This window comes from Zonotrichia leucophrys, chromosome 3, assembly GCF_028769735.1.
Source record: "Zonotrichia leucophrys gambelii isolate GWCS_2022_RI chromosome 3, RI_Zleu_2.0, whole genome shotgun sequence".
Classification (NCBI taxonomy): Eukaryota; Metazoa; Chordata; class Aves; order Passeriformes; family Passerellidae; genus Zonotrichia; species Zonotrichia leucophrys.
The window spans coordinates 37,782,037-37,801,012 of record NC_088172.1 but is presented as its reverse complement, the minus strand read 5'-3'; the positions used below and the strand labels follow the sequence as shown (position 1 = coordinate 37,801,012).

The window sequence follows — 18,976 nt, the reverse complement described above, 5'->3', positions numbered from 1 at the left end:
TTAGCTCATCGCTCCTCATCCTGTCACAGGGCAGCACCGACAGCAGTCCGGCACCATCCTCTTGCCTTTGAGACAGACACCTATGCATTAATGGGATCCCCTCTCAGTCTTCTCTACTCCAAACGGAACTTTCTGGAAGGGATCTGAGCGCAGGCTGGTACGGTGTATTTGCCAGACTGTTCTCAGCCTGGCGGTGACACTCCGGGGTGTATTTTTACCCTCCCCTTGCCAGGCCGCCCCCCCCGCGCCGCCGCCGCCCGGCCGCGGAGCGCGCCCGCCATCTTGTGGAACCTGCCCGCCTTGCAGGCCGCCCTCAGCCCGGCCCCGGCGGCGCTCGGGGCTTCAATGGGAGATTTCCCGAGCAGACTTAAAATACGGAAGATAACTGGGACTGTAACAGGTTGCCCAGGGAAGTTGGGGATGCCCCATCCCTGGAAGTGTTCAAGGCCAGGTTGGGTGGGGGCTCTAAAACAAATCTGGTCTAGTGGAAGGCGTCCCTGCCCATGGCAGGGGTGTGGGAACTTTAAGGTCCCTTCTCTCCCAAGCTATTCTACGATTCTGATTCTGTGGTTTTGTAAACAAGGGTAGGAAAAAGCCGAAGGCAGTGTCCTAAGACAGGCTTTCCCTTTTATTACTGGGAAGTGGCTGATTGCAGAGTGAATGGATGTGTTTCCAGAGCCCCTGCAGGTGCAAGCCTTGTGGGGAACCTGGGCTATCTGGATGATTCCTGTTATCCTTAAGACAGATATCCCCACAAATCCTTGCCAGTCTAGGATTTAATAGGCCCAGCCTGCTAATTTTTTACCATCAGAGAGTTCAGCATGTGCAGATTCTGGGGAAGATGAGCGAAGAACAGGGAATGCATTTTGACTGGAAGTGCCACTGAATCGCAGAAGCAATGAGCGTGGTTGATGAGAAGTTGCCTGCTTGGCACTACTACAACAGCCTGCTGAAGAGAGAGTGATGCAAGCGCATGCACACTCCTCTAGGAAAGGGTGAGGAACAAAATTTTGCCTCCCCTGAGGCAAGAGAAGAGAGCTCAACACAGAGTGGTGCCAGATGATGGCATGTGATGTGCCCAAGTACAAAAGTATTCCTACAGAACTTGGGGCTAGCTTTCCTTTCTCTGTCAGTCTTTCATGATAATTTACTGTTTATCCTGCCTTAGCCTGGACTCTCTGTTTTGCCTGGATAATGGAACAGTGGTGCCTCAATTCACTTAAAATACACTAAAAATTGAACTTGACTGTTGTCGCTGATGGTAGATGCACTCAAGTCAGAGGAGAGGGACCCACAAATCCTGACAGCAGTGCTTTCCAGCCTCTCCTTCCCCAGTCTGTGCATACATCCAGGGTTGCCCCATCCCGGGTGCAGAATTCAACACTTTCCCTCATTGAAATTCATATGGTTGGTGATTGCCCAGTCCTCTGATTTGTCAAGGTCTCTCTGCTGGGCCTCCCTGCCCTTGAGAGCTTCAGCAGCTCCTCCCAATTTAGTATCATCAGCAAACTTATCCAGGATCCCTTCAGATTCTGCATCCAAGTCATTTATGAAGATGTTGAGGGAGCACAGGACCTAAGATGGAGCCCTGTGGAACCCCAGTGTCAGGCTGCCAGTCTGCTATCACCCCATTCCCTGTAACCCTTCGTGCCTGACTGGTGAGCCAGTTGCTCACCCATGGCATGATGTGTTTATTCAGCTCTGTACTGACATTTTGTCCAGAAGGATACTGTGAGAGAGTATTGAAAGCTTTACTGAAATTAAAAAAGATTACATCAACTGGCTTCCCTTGGTCAGCTAGGTGGGTTTCCTTGTTGTAAAATGAAGTTTGACAAGAAGGACCTTGCCCTCAGGAAGCCATGCTGGCTGTGACCAATGAATGGTGGTTTCCTGCTCAGTTGTGCTTTCCTTGCAAACCTTGTTCCTCTTCCACACCGAGTCACTTATGACACTTTGCTTCTGATTCATCATTGCTGCCTCATTTTGGAAAACTGAAATAAATGCTGGACAAAGCAGGAGAACTGCAGGGCTGCCTGGATGCTGTGCTGTGGAGGCAGGTGGTTGAACTGCAGGCAGCTGGCAGTCAAGCCCGTGAGTGTGACAGAAGGAAGAGCTGAGGTGGAGGAGTGGGATGGAGGTTGCCCAAGCAGCACCATACAGCCCACCAAGGGCAGGCAGAGGGATGGAAGGCAGTCCCTGTTCAGAGAGGGAACACCAGTTAGTCTGAACAGGAAAAGGGAATCTGGCAAGGACAAGCGTGCAGTTTTGTAATGGTACAGGGGACCCCTGGAAAGACCGTGAAATGAGAACAATCAATTAACAGGCTGCTGTGGCTTCAGAAAAGCCATTATAGACAAACTGGTGTAATGAGCACATCTGATGCACAGAAGCTATTTAACCTTCAGCCCCTTGCCTTATAAAGCACCTCTGGGGCAGTGGGTAAAGCTGTTAATTATTAAGGTCAGCCCTAGCAGACAGAGGTGTCCTCAAGTATGGGCTGCTGTGATACACTCAGGTAATTTCTCCATTATGTCAATAACTAATTTCCTGAATTGTTCAAGAATTGACAGATTAGCATCCATTAACCAAGTCTTAACTCATGGCTGTGGGAGCAGTTACAGGCCACAAGGGCTGCAGAACCCATTTGTAACTCCTTGAGCACATGTAATATATACACATAGGCAGTACTGCAGCAGCTTGGTGTTAGTAAAATAAATAACCAAGGTATGTAAAAAGGCTGGGCAGGCAGTGACAGGCACTGGCTTGAGCAGATGTCTCAATGTTTATCCTCAGGTGCTCTGAGAGCACAGGATGAAGTCACCCTCACTTTTAAAGAACTGTGTATTGAGGGATTGTAAATTAGCAGAATCAAAGAAACCAAAATACCAATTATATTCACTACCAAAAGGGCTTTTTTCTTTTTTTTTTTCTGGAAAAAAAAAAACCCATACAGCAAACATTTAATGGATTTGGTAAGTGTGACTTTTTACATTGTTCATTCTTATGTGGCAAGACAAATCTCATTGCTTTTATTCATGCAGGCCATATAATTTTGTGTACCTAAATGCAAGCCTAGCACAGCCTATGAAGAACCTTTGGAAACTGCAATACAGGTAGGTAAGAAATTCCTTTGATTCACAAAGTGGTTTTGTTGTTTTGCCTCAAAGCCAAGAGCAAAAACGCAGCTGTCCTGAGTGCAGCTGTTGTGAAGGGACACGGGGCAGAGTGCTGAGGCTGCCTGAGCCTGGCACAGCGGCTGCACCCAGCTCCTGGAGCAGGAGGGAATGGCTGTGGGACTGCCCCACAGCGGTACGTGAGTCTGCACTGACCTGCCTGACACTCTTCTGGCTGACTGCCTGGAGTTGAACCAGAGGAGGCTGAGGAGAGACAGCAGAGAGAAGGAAATGAAACTAGGAGGGTGATAAAGCCTGCTAATACCAACATTCCTTTAGGGGATCAGTGGGGAGCGAGGTGCTGGAATAACTGCTGCCAGCCTGCTGCCAGAAGGGTGACGAGCTGCTTTACCAAGGGCAGCAATGAACACAAAAAGAGATTAAACCCTCTCCCAGCACAGATGAAAGGGCTGGAGACTGGGGGTATGGAAAGGAGGTCAGAGCAGCTTCCCAAGAAACATTACTGGACTTGCAGCTGCACCTGGGTGTCCCACCAAAGCTGGGGATAATGGGCTGTGGGAGGGGATTTCAGGGGCTTGTCTATGCTGCTGAAAAGGTGGAAAAGGGGAAGTTCCAAGCACCAACACTTCCCTCAGACTTAGGCTTGTTTCCTGGTTTGTGGCAGGCTTTTGGCTGTACTGCCAGCTGTTCTGCCCCAAAGGGAGACTTTCAGCTGTCCACTGCAGGCTGTTTGGAGGGGAAGGGATTGGCAGGCAGTGTTCAAAGACAGCAGCCCTGTTTAAATGCCAACACAGGGAGTAGGGTGGGTGAGACAGGCAGGGGGTGCCAGCCCAGTCACAGGGTGGTGAACATGGCAGCAGCCCTCACCTCCTAGACTTATGCCCTGGGAGAAATGTCAAAGCTGGAGTGGGTAGGGACACTGCTCCCTTTCCTGGAATGATGTCTGGCTTTTTTTATCCCCCCAAACATCCTTTACCAGACCTTTCCCCACAAGCCTCATCTCACTGGTATTCCTTAGGCTGCCATGGCTGCAGCATCTCTGCAGTAGCCGTGTGCAAGGGGCAGGTGGCCGTGGGAGAGGCCACAGTGGGAGAGCAAGCCCAGGTGCACCACAGGCTGGAGCTGTCTGCCCACCGAAACCGCCCAGGCGGCTGTGACTGAAATTTAATTTGCCTGGTGCATTCCGTGGACATTTTAATCAGCATTTCCTACAATCTGCTTGGCAAAGAGGCTGGATTGGCAGCTGCCTGACTGAATGGGCTTTGCACCCAGTCTAACCTTCTCCATTCGCAGTTTCCAGTGCTGGAAAACCTCTCTGTCTCACTTTCAGAAGTTTCTATAGCAATCACAGCCATCCTAGTGAAGCACTAGAAATGGCAGCCCATTCAGATTGTAATTTTGCTGGACAGTAATTGCTCCTCTCTCCACTGGCCTCTGAAATGTTACTTTTTGGGAGATAACAACTGCAACTGGAGGAGACTAGTCCTCTGCCTGTGTTTCCAACCAGCTTTGCTCCCCCTGCCCCCTGAGGAACTCTGTTACCTGTTTAAAGCAAGTGAACCTCGATTAGCAGGGAAGTGTTGCCGGGCACATCATACCTCAACTACAGGAAAGACCTGACATGAGTGATGCTCCTAACAGGCCTGCAGGAGCAAACCTCCCCACCCAACACAGCATGTTGTGACCTGAACATTATCCATCACTGCATGTAGAAAAAGTAACAGAAGTGTTTGTCTTTGCTAATTGTAAAAGACCAGAGCACTCAAAGGTTTTTTTCTTTGTGTCCGTGAGCTTACTTTTCCTAGTTTCCTTGACTTCAGCCTAAACACTCACTTGATCTTTTGTTCCATGCTTCATTTTTCAGTGGCTGTGATTGCTCTTAATTACTGTGACACTGAAGAACCATGTGCTGAAAATACATTAAGTAACTTCTTGCAAAAAGAGAATGTGCTAGAATTATCCCACAGCTTGTGAAGAAATCAGTTAACCATTTCTTAAGCTCTTGTAATAATCTTCTTCCATACTTTTATGGCTATTGTTGCCTGCTGGAAAAATTAGCTTAAAGCTGAGTAAGGGGAATTGTGGATAAGCGTTTGCAATTTGGCTTTGGACTGACATAGTGTGGTTGCACTCAGAGAATTTGAAGTCTTTGCTCTGGCAGCAGTACTCAAATCTGGGAATATAGGATTCACATTGGAAAAGAGTGGATTTTTATAACTATTTAAATGAACAATTTCAGCTAGAGAGTAGATTAACAGAGCCAACTAAACCCTTCACCCTGACAAAGAACTGGCGGGAGGACTATAGAAACACATCCAAAATTTTACCAACATGAATGCAGAGTACTAGGTCAGTGAGAAGCATTTCTGTATTTTAATGGCTCTCTTAGAAATCAATTCAGTTTAAAACAAAAGTTGTTTTACAAATATGTGGAGAATGCAGAAGGCTGGAGAGGGAGCAAGTGGCCTGCATCCTCCATCTGCTCCATCCTCCCTCTCCTCTCATGCTACTGCAAGTCCCCCTTCTGGGCAGACACAGAGGCAAAAGCAGGCAGTGCCCTGAAAACAAGGGTCACAAATGTCTCCCATTCTGCAGGTGCATGGGTGCACCCCCAGACCCCACACCCTGTATTTTATGTGTGCCAGAGCTGCTGAGGCCCAAAGCCAAGCAGCAGGAACGTCTAAGCCCAGGGGTTTTGGGAAGCTGACACAAAAACCTGTGCTTCTCCATCAGAAATGAGGTTACAGAACAAGAGAATATTAAGTACCCCAGGATGAGGAGCAATCTTCATTGACAAGAGATGGACACATTGGGGATTGCTCATCTCTGAGAGCAAATGGATCAGGATGACACAAGAGGAGCATCCACTGGACAAACAAAGCTGCAAAGGCAGATTGGCAAAACCTGTTCTTGACGAATTTCAGAAGAGGCAGCAAAGCCTAGGGACGTTTTTTGAGCAAAATTTCTAATTAAACCCTGGCAGCTTACTGCTGCAGGATGTTTGAAAGAAAAACAGGATCTTAAATTGATCTGGAGAAAGGTCCAACGTTTCCATGAGTGGGAAGGCATGCAAACATTGTTGAGGCTACATCCTTTTCCTTCACAAATCTGTGTGAATCTGTAATGGGAGAGTAAGACATCTCATTCTGTATGCTCTTCTCAAACACTGGGTATCACAATGCTGCAAGCAAGATACTGGAACAAGTTGGTTGCTCGACTTTCAATATTAAAATATCCCTCTTCAAGAAACAGGAAAATACAATGTTTGCAGTAAAAAGTGTAGAAATAGACCCAAAGTTTAACCTAAAATTTTTACACCCCTGGTTTCCCAAGTCTGAACTATGAAACACTGCTTGCCATCTGCCAGCAGGACCTGTGTGTGTGCCCCTGGCATCCATGGAGGAGTGCCATGCTCAGCAGAGCTGTCCCGCTCCCAGCACTCAGAGGTGCTCCTTTGGGACACCTGCACTGGGGAGCTGCAGTGATCCTCAGGTCCTGTCAGCCCTTCTGTGTGGGGGCTCTCTGCCAGCCTCCATGTTAGCCAGCTGCTTCCCCAGCAATTCTCTAAGCTGCACAGAACCTGTAACAACTAAGCACAGAACTAACTGGCTGACAGCACAAGCTCATCTTGGACAGTAAGAATCTCAAATTATGAGGGGGAAAAAGCACTTTAATTGTGGTTTGCATACAGCTATTTTGTCTCACCCTCAAGTTGTTGGAGGAAAGAGACAAAAAGGTGGAAAAAAAGGGTTCCAAACCCAAAAATTACGGCTGCTGGCAGCAGTAACTGAGGCAGACGAGTCTAAACTACTTCTGGAGGAGGACCTTTCTGACAAGGCCCGGGTATTCCAACCCAAAAGCTGAACCATGTGTAGGGCAATGGCTACAGCTTGTGCAGCCCACCACATGGCCAGAAACTGGCAGTGCTGCCAATCCAGGTTTCCCCCCTGGATACAGAGATCTAAGAAAAGCCATCACACTAAGTCATGAAGACCAAAGGGCTGGAGCACCTCTCCTATGGAGACAGGCTGACAGAGGTGAGATTGTTCAGCCTGGAGAAGGCTCCAGGGGGACCTTACAGCACCTTCCAGTACCTAAAGGACACTGCAACGACCTGGAGAGGGACTTTTTACAAGGGTGTGTAGTGACAGGACTGGCTTTAAACTGAAAGAGGAAGGGCTTAGAGTGGCTATCAGGAATAAATTCTTTACTGTGAAGGTGGTGAGGCACTGGAACAGGTTTCCCAGAGCAGCTGTGGATGCCCCATCCATGGCAGTGTTCCCAGACAGGTTGGGTAAGGCCTTGAGCAACCTGGTCTAGTGGGAGGTGTTCCTGCCCATGGCAGGGGAGATTGGGATTAGATGATCTTGAAGGTCCATTCCAACTCCTTAATATTTTGTTATTCTAATTAACAGTGGGTCTGTCTATCCAGAACACATATCTAAAATTAGCACGAGTGACAAGTTTATAACATCTGGTTTTATTAATTTTTATTACAAGATAAATTCTTCTCAAATAGCAGATGGATTTGACAGTGTTCAATTTGTAATATACTAGATTCAAAATTACATATTTAAAAAAATATTCTCTATACAAGGAAAATCCCAACAGAATTTACAAAGCCACTGTATTTCAAATGTATAGGATCTGAGGTTGTTATAAATCTTATAGGAAATTCGTTAATACAAGTAAAAGAAAAACTACACAAATGGTTTACAGTTTTAATCACAAATCTCAATTTTTTTTCTTTAAATAGATTCTTAAAATAGATGCATTAATTAAAACAAAATCACTACGAAGAGGCATGTGGTGTTTAGTGGATGACATTAATTCTGTAACCCAAACAAGGAGACTAATCCACTCTGAGTAGCTAAATTATTTTTTTGCACTATTTACATACTTTACTGAAGTATTTTCATCCCAGAGTCTCAGCAAGCATCTTAGAATATTAATGAGGAAAGCCTGGCAGCACGCCAGAGTTAGCAAGTGAGAAAGTAACATCATTCCCCTTTTATCAACAGGGAAACTGAGGCACCAGGTGTATTCAGACCCAGGAAACTGCAGAAAGAAAAATCCTGAACCTTAATTCTGTTAGCCACGTCATGATGGAGAGACTGTTCTTCATCCTTGCTAAGTGGCTGGTGACCCTTCTGGTCACTGTTTGAAACCTGCTCAGTTGCTTTTTTTCATGTTTAGATTGCTGCAAAATAGGTGACATCTATCCAGCTGTGTTGTCATCACAAAGACCTTTGCTAAAAGAAAAGCCATTAATGGTTTTCCTTTTCAGATCAAAACCCAGCAACAGCAAAAAGTGCCTCTTCACTCCCTCCAAAGCCTTTGGAAGACTGTCTTGTTCTACCCAAAATACTCCAATTGTTCCCTCAATCTGCACAGTAACAAATACTGAGAACCAGTAATTCTGAAAGACAGAATTGCACTATTTATTATTTTGTTTTAAAAGCAGTTAAATTTTTGGGCATTGTGAACATTCTTTTGTCAATCAAGTATTTGAAAGAAGTTAGTTGGGAGATTCTCAGCCAGGACGTGACATTTAAAAAACATGAAGTGTTTCACATGGTCCATAATCCCCAGGATTTTACTTCCTATGACAGCAAAATATTATACCACATCAATAAAGGTCACTTGAAACAACCTTTAAAAATAACTTATCAGAAATGTTTACTGAATGACTAAAGGAAATAAAAAGTTGTTGCAGATCTGAGATGACATAATTTCACAAGGAAAACTTAAAAAGCCAGGACTTAAACTCTGGATAGAAGCATTCAGCACAAATCTAGCAATTTTTAAGGCTATTATGGAGCATGCATAATTTAGTCACAGGCATCTCACTGTTTACATTTTGGGTAATACAACATCTTCACGTGGAATAAAGTCATGGACTGTTGCTGTCTCACAGCAGCAGGAGCAGGCCAGGCAGCAGGGGACAGGACAGCTGGGAGCACAGGTGGCCCAGCATCCTAGGGCACAACAAACCACTCTTGTCCATGGTATCAGTGAGATTCTGGCCAGCACCAGTTGCCTGGGAGGTGTCTGAGCCCAGAAGCACACTCCCAGCTCAGCACTGGAAAAAGGCTTTATACATGCTACAGCATCATCAAATAAGCAAACAGGGCCTCACTTTCTTCAGGGAGGTAGATGGGCATAAATGTGCTGCTTCTGTGGTTACAGGGGCACCCTCTGCCCTGGCCACATCTGGGCTGGCTGAGAAACCAGTCCAATAAATTTTTCCTTGTGGACCTGACCCAAAAGTGGCAAACCTCCCTCTGCAGCACAATCACAAATACAGCACAGAGATTTAGGCAATTTTTCTTGTTTTCAGCCTCAAAACACTCTGGAATCTTCCCCATTTCTTTTCCTTGATTATTGCTGGTGCCTACCAGGGACTCCCAACAGACAAATTCCTTACTGGCCAAGGAAAGACTGCACTATGGTGTTATTTAGCAATAGGTCCCAGAAGTAGTGCTGGCTGTGGAAGCTTTTGGGGGACTTTCCTCCTGTGTTTTCACAGAGCTCACCTATATCCTTAGAGGCTTTCAGTGGTACATCAGTCCCACTGCAGTTAGGAGCTTTCAAAAACCTGGGGCATCAGAGTTTGGGGTGTGCGTTCAGACTGCAGAAAAGCCTCAAATACCAATGGGCAAAGCAGCAGCAGTTTGAACACAAACAGGGATCCTGTGGGTAAAGGAGCTTCGTCATCACCCACACAGACAGTGGAGAAACACCTCAGTTCCCTGGCCTGAGGCAGTCTCTGTGGGAATGAAGAACCTGCCAGGACCTCCTCTCCCATGTGTCCCAGACGTGTCATCTGTGTTCTGCAAGATTGCACATTTCCCCTAAACCACCTGACAGAGAAGGGCATACAGGCATAACACAGTTTTAAAGCCAATGTAAATAAATATCCAGATGCAAAGTGCCTTAGGTTATCTACCACCATCTCCCATTTTCCTACCACACGTTTTAGTTCAAGGCAGGAAGCATTTGAATGCTACTCAAAAAAAGTCAAGGCTGAAGCTTCAGGAGAATTATCAGTCCCAGGCTGATAAGTATAGAGTGCCACATATAAATATAGAAACACACACATTTAAATTATATATATTAGTTTTATCTAGATTTATATGTACATGTATAGATTAAAGATACATATGTGTTTGTATATACAGACACACATGCATGTCAATAGTCTCTCAGTTGAGAAACCTAATCCAAATCTCTGAAAGCACACAACAATTATTTGGATAGTCTTAAGTATAAACAATGTATTCTGATTGGAGTTTTCATAAATATGCATTCAAATTCTCCATGGTAGACACCATTGTGGGAATAATAATACAGTTCCATTAGTTGCAAACTATAAATATCGGCTTTAAAAATTATTTGAAGAGCAGGTATAGCCAGAATAAGTAACTTCCAGGACAAGCAGAAGGGACCAGAACAGAGAACTAGAATTGAAGATGTGGCTCCTTAACAAAAGTGCGTGCACAGGACCTCTCCAGCCCTCTCTGCTGTCCAGAAGGCCCTTTAGGATGCTTTTTGTAATTGTGATGGGAGACAACTTGGTAACAGACAGAAAAAGGTCATGCTGCAAAATCCAACAAAACCTCTTAAAGCTGGGGACAGTGTGTTATGTATCTCCTCCCTAGGACATGAGTGCAGTCTTTTCAGTCCATCTACATGCTTTTTTCTACTCAAAGTTTCTAAATATGCTCTTAAGTTACTTTATAAAAATACACAATAAGCCAATACACACAATATCATGTTTTGTTTCAGTTAGATTAAAATCAAGAATGACACCACTGCATCTTCAACTAAAATAGAGTTTACAACTACAAACATGAGGATGGGTGATGTGTCCTGAGGTATCAGTTCCTATCCTATCTTTTCCATAAAACACTTTCCTATGGTAACATGATGAATTGCCTCAGTAGGAGTGAGTACTGCTCCTCCCAGACCAGGGCAGGTGTGTCAGCAGCAGTGGAAGGTTTGGTGTAGAAGCAGCATAAGGAAATTCAGGGTAGAGATGCCACTGGTGTAGAGCAGCATATCCAGGCTTGCAAGAACCACAACATTTAGGAAGAATATGAGCTTGCAGTTTTGTTACAGCATCCCCTGTCTTATCAAGGTCTCTTTTCTCATCCATTACTTAGATCTTAATCCTGTGCAGCTTCAAGTACCTTAAAGCTCCTCCTCAGGATTCTCTCTTGGTTAAAACCATTAGCTTTCAATGAGCCAGACTGAGCAACAGTCTGATTTAAAAAAAACCAAAGTCCTGAAGCCTGAATGTCAACACATAGCTAGACTCAGAGAATAGAAAAAAACCCAAAACCAAAACACACTACAGAGGAGTTCCAGGATTCTAGCATGAACAATATCAGGAGTTTCTTACAGAAGCATTTGATTTTTCTTTTGTGAAGCAGCATTATACATAACAGAAGCAGTGCATAATCATTCAAAGTGCCCACTTCATGTGACATCATGAAATGACTCTGCATAGCCCATTAACTTTGTCTGTAGACCAATTCTTCAGAAAAATTCTAATCCCATCAAACTTCCTGAACATCAAAGGTATATTTTAGAGAAACATTAAGGTTGGGAAAACACTCCATGATCATTGAGTCCAATTTTTGTCCAAACCTCACCCTATCAAATAAACCACAACACTAAGTGCCATGTCCAGCAATTTCTTAAACACTTCCAGGGATGGTGACTCCACCACCTCCCTGGGCAGCCTGTTCCAATACTAGACAACACTTTCAGTGAAGAAATTCTTCATCATGTTCAACCTGAATCTCCCCTGGCGCAGCTTGAGGCTCCGTCCTTTCATCCTGTCACTGACTGCCTCTTCTCCAAGAGTCCAACCCTCACCTCATTACACCCTCCTTTCAGGTGGCTGTAGAGAGCAGTAAGGCCTCCCTGGGCCTCTTTTTCTCCAGGCTTAACACCCCCAGCTACCTCAGCTGCTCCCCACAGGACTGATGCTCCAGATCCTTCACCAGCTTCACTGCCCATCTCTGGACTCACTCCAGCCCCTCAATGTCCTTTGTATAGTGAGGGGCCCAGCCTGGACACAGCGCTCAAGCTGAGGCTTCACCAGTGCAGAGTACAGGGGAACAATCCCTGCCCTGGTGCTGCTGCTGATACAGGCTGAGATTCCATTGGCATTCTTGGCCACCTGGGCACAGCTGGCTCATGTTCTGTTTACCAGCACCCCCAGGTCCTTTTCCCCTGGGCAACTTTCCAGCCCCTCTGCCCAGCCTGTGGTGCTGCCCAGGGCTGTTGTGACCCAAGGGCAGGACGTGGCACTTGGCCTATGTAGAACCTCATACAACTGGCCTCAGCCCAGTGATCCAGCCTGTCCAGATCCCTCTGCAGAGCTTTCCTGCCCTCCTGCAGGTCAACACTCCCACCCAACCTGGCATCATCTGTGAACTTACTGAGGGTGCACTTTGATCCCCTTGTCCTTACCATGCACAAAGATACTGAAGAGGGCTGGCCCCTATACTGAGCCCTGGGGAACACCTCTGGTGAGCAGCCACCAGCTGGAGGTAATTCCAGTCACCACCACTGCATGGAGCCAGACATCCAGAGAGGTTTGAAGAAGAATAAATGAAGGCAGAATTTCACATGTCCACACACTGGTGGTACAGACAAATAATTGAGACCTCATGTCTTAAACTCAAAAAACTATTGATGAAAGAAAACATGGTCCAGATGATAAAGTGCAATTATTATTCAAGTTGTGCTAAAAAGCTTTCCAGTGCTTTTCTGAAGCTTTTCCAATTTTTCTTCTTGGTGATTTCATGCTGTAATTTTACTTCTTGGTGATTTCATTCAACTTTTAATTATGTTTTTTTGCTTCTGTCCCCATCATTCCAGTACTGTTCAGTTTGCATTTCTGTGAGCCGTGAGAGGGTACGCTGAAAGGCAAAGATTTCCTCTTCTCCTGTAAACACGGAGAGTCCTTTGGCAGAATCCTACACCAAAACAGCACCACACACTTGTGAGACTCATGGCTGTACTGAAGTGCTTCCTGCCTAACTCCTTAGGCTCAGTGATTTACAGGCTTTGACAAAACAAGACAGCAGCATGGCACCAAAACATTAAAACTAATGTCCAAAAATTAAAGAAAAGCACCTCTTTCAGCTAGGAAATCTCCTAAAGGAATACAGCCAAAAAAATAATTTGGTTTTAAACCAACACAATAACAGGTTAAATATCTATTTTTCCCTTTTTTTTTGACTAATTGTACACCAATTAAAGTATTTTAAAAGCCATTAGCAATAGCTGAGCTACAGGGAAAAAGAAAAACAGAATAAGCAACATGCAAAGCAGTACTGTTTGTGAGGATTCATGAGGCTGTTCTGTAGTCTAGGAACAGGTAGAACAAACTATCTTTTATTTCTGTATTTTAAATGTTGGTGCTATACTTAAATCAGCATTTTCATATAAGACTGAACAGATACAATGATTAGTATTCAAAATGACCCTAAAACTTAAACAAAATGGTTCTACATATAGTGACGTTTTCTTTGACTATGAATAAGTAGCACAACATGTAATTATCAGAGTGACAGCCACTGCAAAAAAAGCAGCATGCCAATAGTTAAATGTTTCCTTATTCCCCCTCTTAAAATGCTGTGCAATTATGAGACCAAACCCAATTTTGTTACAAAAGGGAGCCAATGTTAAAATCGTGTACCTGGCTCAAGTCCAAATCATCCATCAACACTCTGTTCTCCTGCCGTTGAGCATTGTCCTGTTTCACCTGGAACAAGCTTTGGAGAGGAGCTGCCGCAGAACAGATAATGCGCACCTGAGAGGAGACAGGGAACAACAGTGTCATCCCTTGGGCTTTACAGGAATGGGGTAAAACACACCATCTATGCACTGCAAACTTCACATTACATTGGCAGTGTTTTTTCCCCAATGATTTTCCTTTCTCTTATTAGCACTCCTGTTACAGATTTACCTGACTTAGATGAACTATTAACCTTCCAGGATCTTTTTCTCAATAACAACTGATGGAACTTTTACTCAGAGAACAGAAGAACTGTGCTAGCAAATACCCAGAATATCTGCTACACAGGCAATGAGTTCATCACAAAGTTTACTTTCTGAAATAACAGCTGTATAGTAAGCAATGCTTACTTTTCATCCATAGTGAGACTCCTCTCAGTGGGAAGATACACTGCACTATTTAAAAGAATACTTAAATTCCAAATTTCCAATTTCCATATTTCCAATTCCAAAATTCCAAGTTTCAGAAGACTAAGTGAAGCCTTTCCTGCCTCCATCTGTGCTACTCCAGTAAGTTATTTGCTAGTAAAATGAATGATGCTGTTTTCATGTCTGCTGGGAAGAGATACAACATGCAGTGTGAGATGGGGCTGCAATGAAGACAGACTGAAATAATACTATAGAAGGAGACTTGTTGAGAGCATGCAGGCAAGATGTTTGTGGTGTGGACAGGCACCCACAGATATACTCAGGTATTTTTCCCAACTACTTTTGATGGGAGTTTACCCTTGGGTTTTTCCTATGGAGGAAGTAATAGAAAGTGACTGCTTGCAATTCTTACTGACAGCCCAAACACAGAGCAGACCATGCCCCTTTTCTAACCCATTAGTTTAATATTAGCATATTGCCTTAGCAAATGTCCACTTCCCAACCTAAAGAATAAAGAATCTGGCTAATTTCAATGACACTGATTTGAATCTGGCTGATTTGAATGAGACTATTCATACACTGAGTTAGTTCAACACCTTGCTGAGCTGGGGCCTTTCTGATCAACAACCCATGCCAGAACATTCTTGATAAGAACCAATCTCAAGTGACACTTCCCAACTGCATAAATGTTTAAGTGTGTTCAAATATAATCACATATAAGACAGTGTTTCAAACCTCGCATCACTTTAAAAAAAAATCACCTTAAACAGGAACTTCCCTTTGTTTTAGTTATGCTGATTTTGCTTCCATGATTGAAATCTCTGTAAATCCACATGAAGTGCTGCATTTATCATTATTATTCCATGATCAATTCTGCAATCTAATGTAAAGCCTACAGTGACTGTTTCCTTTAAACTTTATGATGTAATTGTGCTATTAACTCCTCCTTCCTGATCAAAAAGGCACTGATTCCTGACCAGCTACCCATACAGATTAAAATCTAAAAAACTCAGTTTCATTCCAGCACAGTTGGCAGCACAATCTTTCATTATTAAAATAATGACATGGCTTCTGTTGTTTTCTTCTGTTAGGAAAGAACATCCCCATTCAAAAAAGGCAAATGAGCTCAGGCTTATATTTATGCTCATGCTTAATACTCACAGAAACAAAAAAAAAATCTGTTTATTTGCCTTTATTGGAATAGAACCCTTTTTTTTTTTTTTTTGTGAAGCTGGAATGATGTTTCTTTGCAGTGCTACTTCATTCTGCTTATGTTTTCCAAACCATTACTATAGAAAGCCTTATTTCAAACCAATAGTAAGAGTCAGTTTTAGGAGTCCCAATATTATTCCTCTGCATATAGGAAAGGCTTGGTTCTCACCTTATGCTCATAAAAGGTATCAATAAGAGTAATGAAACGACGAGCTTGTGTCCTTTTTGCTACTGTAAGGAGTGGTATGTCACGAACAAACACTGTGTCAAAATGCTTTGATATTTCCAAATAGTCACTGGCTCCAAGAGGCTGAAACAAAACAAACCATAAGCAATGGAAACCCATGACAGAATGACACATAAACTCTATATCTTCACATACTACAGAAACAGAAGAGAGCTGTAAAGTCCTGATCATAATCTTATTTTTATTCCTTTGTATCTTGTTTGAGGAATGCTCGATTGCCCTTATGGACATAGGTACCTGGGGGTGTTCATACTCCTGGCTTTACACGAACACTGAGAGTGAAAAATGTGGCTCTTCTGCACCCAGACAACATTATGATCTCTCTCTGACAACCTCAAATAAAAAAATCACTATAAACCATAATCCATAGAAGATATGTGATTTCAACCTAAAGCATAAATAATTTGAATAGCTCTTAGGATGCTTTCTAGATCTTTAACGATTTTTAAAGGCAAATGTATAGGCTAGTTACAAAATCCGAAGTAGACCTGCATTTAGTTCACCCAGGACTAACCCAGACTGCAAAAGTATCTTATTTTTTAAGTATGGAAAACAAGAGGAAAAAGACAGAAATACAATTTTGCAGCAGTTCCTTTGTTCATGGTTTCTCCTGTAATGATGAAATAAAAATCTTCAAGAAGAACTCATTAGTTTCTCTTTCTGTATCTAAACCATCAACAGAAAATATGCACAAATAGTAGTAGCTCATACAAATACATTCCTCTAAAACTACTTTCTCCTCTAAAATTACATGGAAGGTATTTTTTTCTGCAAGATCTGTCCTATCAGTACCACAGGCAGTACTTTATCATGAGCTATTAAAATCTGTACTCCTGAACTTGTTCCAGTTTTACTTGTACAAATACTTCAGAATCTTGTCTGCAGCTACTGCAGAGAACAAGTTCAGCAGCATTTTGGATGGTCACAACTCCCTTCCCAGGTAATCACCTGCACCATGTGCTGTACCAAGTATAATACTGTTATAAAGCACTGCAATACTGCTATTACCTTAAAACCACTAAATATAAAATATTTGCTTTAACTGAAATTATGAGATTAATTTGTTGTAGGCCAAACATAACTTCTTAACTAGAACACTTCTGCAAGAAGTTACTTTAAGCAATTATCAATAGCTGCTCATGAACAGGACCTTGGGTTTTGTTTAGATACTAGAATCAAAAAAACTTGTAAAAATGGTCTCTACAGAAGCACAGCAGAGAGAAGCCCTGATGGTATTCCAAAAATTCTTCTGAAAATTAATGGGAATAAACTAACTTTCCAGGCAGGTTCTAAAGCCTGTCACTCTCCACCAGCTCTCCCATGTGTGCAGTCTCACAAATCACCCTGCTTTCCCATTCCCAAGCACTCAACTTCCCTGTAGCATCTATGGAAAAGAATTATTACAAAACCTTTCCATTCTTTTGAGCAGTGTTTAAGAGTAGTATATGCTGTATTCTCCCCTTAGAATTATATTTAACGCTTATTTTCGCCCTCCATTTCAGTCCCCTAGTTACTACTATGGACTTGGTCATCGGAAACCAAAACCTCATAATCATGAGGGCCACCAGCAAAGCTTCATGCAACACCTCTGAAAAAACCAAAATCCTATCTGGATAAACCAGAGTAGCTGAACTCAAAATGTTCTGATGAAATAAAGCAGGAAAAGGTTCAAGAAAGCAGAAGGAACTGATGATGGAAACAACACAGAGCAAACTCACTGGACACCTTGCCACCAGATACAAGTGATACATCTGATGGACACCCAGAGTATCAAGTGCAAAAGAAAAACAATGGGAGCACCAAAAGCAACACAACCAGGATTAAGATAAATTAATTAAGATTAGCGAGAAGCAAATAGTTTCGGTACTGGTAATTTGATTCCATACTTGGGTCTGAAGCACTGTTAAATAGAGAGAAGATCAAGTATGCCTGTGTGATGAGCACCTGTGAGGGAAAACACCAGTGATCTCATTGTACATGAGAAAGGTGAGAATTTCTCATGTCTCCCCCTAGGTAAGAAATTAGAGAAATCACTGCTATGCTGATTCATTCTTTTATCACATGAAGAGCTCAAGCAGTCTTCTGCCAAAACCCAAAACCCTGAGGAATTATTCTGTCCTCACCCAGTGCAACACACTTTCTCAAACAAACCATACCAGTACACCCTCCTTATCTCAAAGTATCAGATATTAAAAGGTGATTCCTAAAACAAATACATATATAACTAAAGATTAAAGTACAAACTTCTGCAAAGTGGGCAAACTGAACTGCCTAACTAATGACTATACAGCTAAGAACTTGGTGGGTATCTTGTTTGGTGGATATCCAAACAGGAGATTAAAAAACTTGGATAGTCAGAGGGAAGAAACAGGTGGAAAACAAAAAAATAAGGCTAATGCATTTCAAATGGGAAGAATGGAAGATGTAATACTTATACTGCTTTTCATACAGATATAAAATCATGGTTCATAGAAGGTTACAATATGCATCTTTATCAGTCAAACAGGAATTCAATCTACTTCAGCAGTGCAAAAAGCAAGCAATTCAAGAATTCCTCTAATTAAGGGCATAAAAGGCAGAACATTTCAAGCTTTAACAAGAACTTCTGAAACATCTACACCAACACTAAGTGATAATATTCTGTGAATGTTGGCAGAAACATGCCTTTGGAGACTCCCAAATCTTACACTCAAAAAGATCTGAGTCTAGCAGCATGAGTACTTTACTAAAGTAAATTTGGTACCTCCCTGACAAGACTCAAGTCTAGTGAGACACAACTGAAATGCCAAATCAGCCATTCTGCTGTTACCTATGGCTCAGCTGATAACAGCTGAAGTCCCTTACACAGAGGAGTTCTCAAAACCCCCTGCTTTTGGAGTTTAGAGAGTCCTGGAGATGAAAGACAAAGCTTTTAATCTTGCTCCTAACATGACTTACTCTTGTCTTGGGAAGTCCTCTAATTTCCTTCTTACTCAGTGTAAAAAGAAGGAACCACCAGCAAGTTTGCAAATGCTCTGGTGACCTTTTTTGTATCCCTCTGTCCTTGCTATAGGCCCAGTTTCCATGCTCCCTGTAATTGCTTCAAAGCTGGTCTAACCCACCAGCTAACTCAAAATGCTCCAAATGCAAAAGACCATGATGCAGGGGCAGCCTGACAGATTCTCAACTCACATTCTCACTGGCCTGGTGCTCCCCAAAC

At 43.2% G+C, this 18,976-nt stretch overlaps 1 protein-coding gene across 2 annotated transcripts in view; it reads right to left on the bottom strand.

Annotated features, from left to right (window-relative positions):
* Nucleotides 1–7,594: 7,594 nt before the first annotated feature.
* Nucleotides 7,595–18,976, bottom strand: part of AFG1L (AFG1 like ATPase) — a 64,382-nt gene continuing 53,000 nt past the window's right edge. For both annotated transcript variants that reach the window (XM_064707840.1, XM_064707839.1), the window contains exons 11-13: nt 15,700–15,840; nt 13,852–13,965; nt 7,595–13,126 (exon numbers count right to left, since the gene is read on the bottom strand). In XM_064707840.1, coding sequence (XP_064563910.1) covers nt 12,995–13,126; nt 13,852–13,965; nt 15,700–15,840 — 387 coding nt within the window. In that variant the 3' untranslated portion in view covers nt 7,595–12,994. The remainder of the gene's footprint in view (nt 13,127–13,851; nt 13,966–15,699; nt 15,841–18,976) is intronic.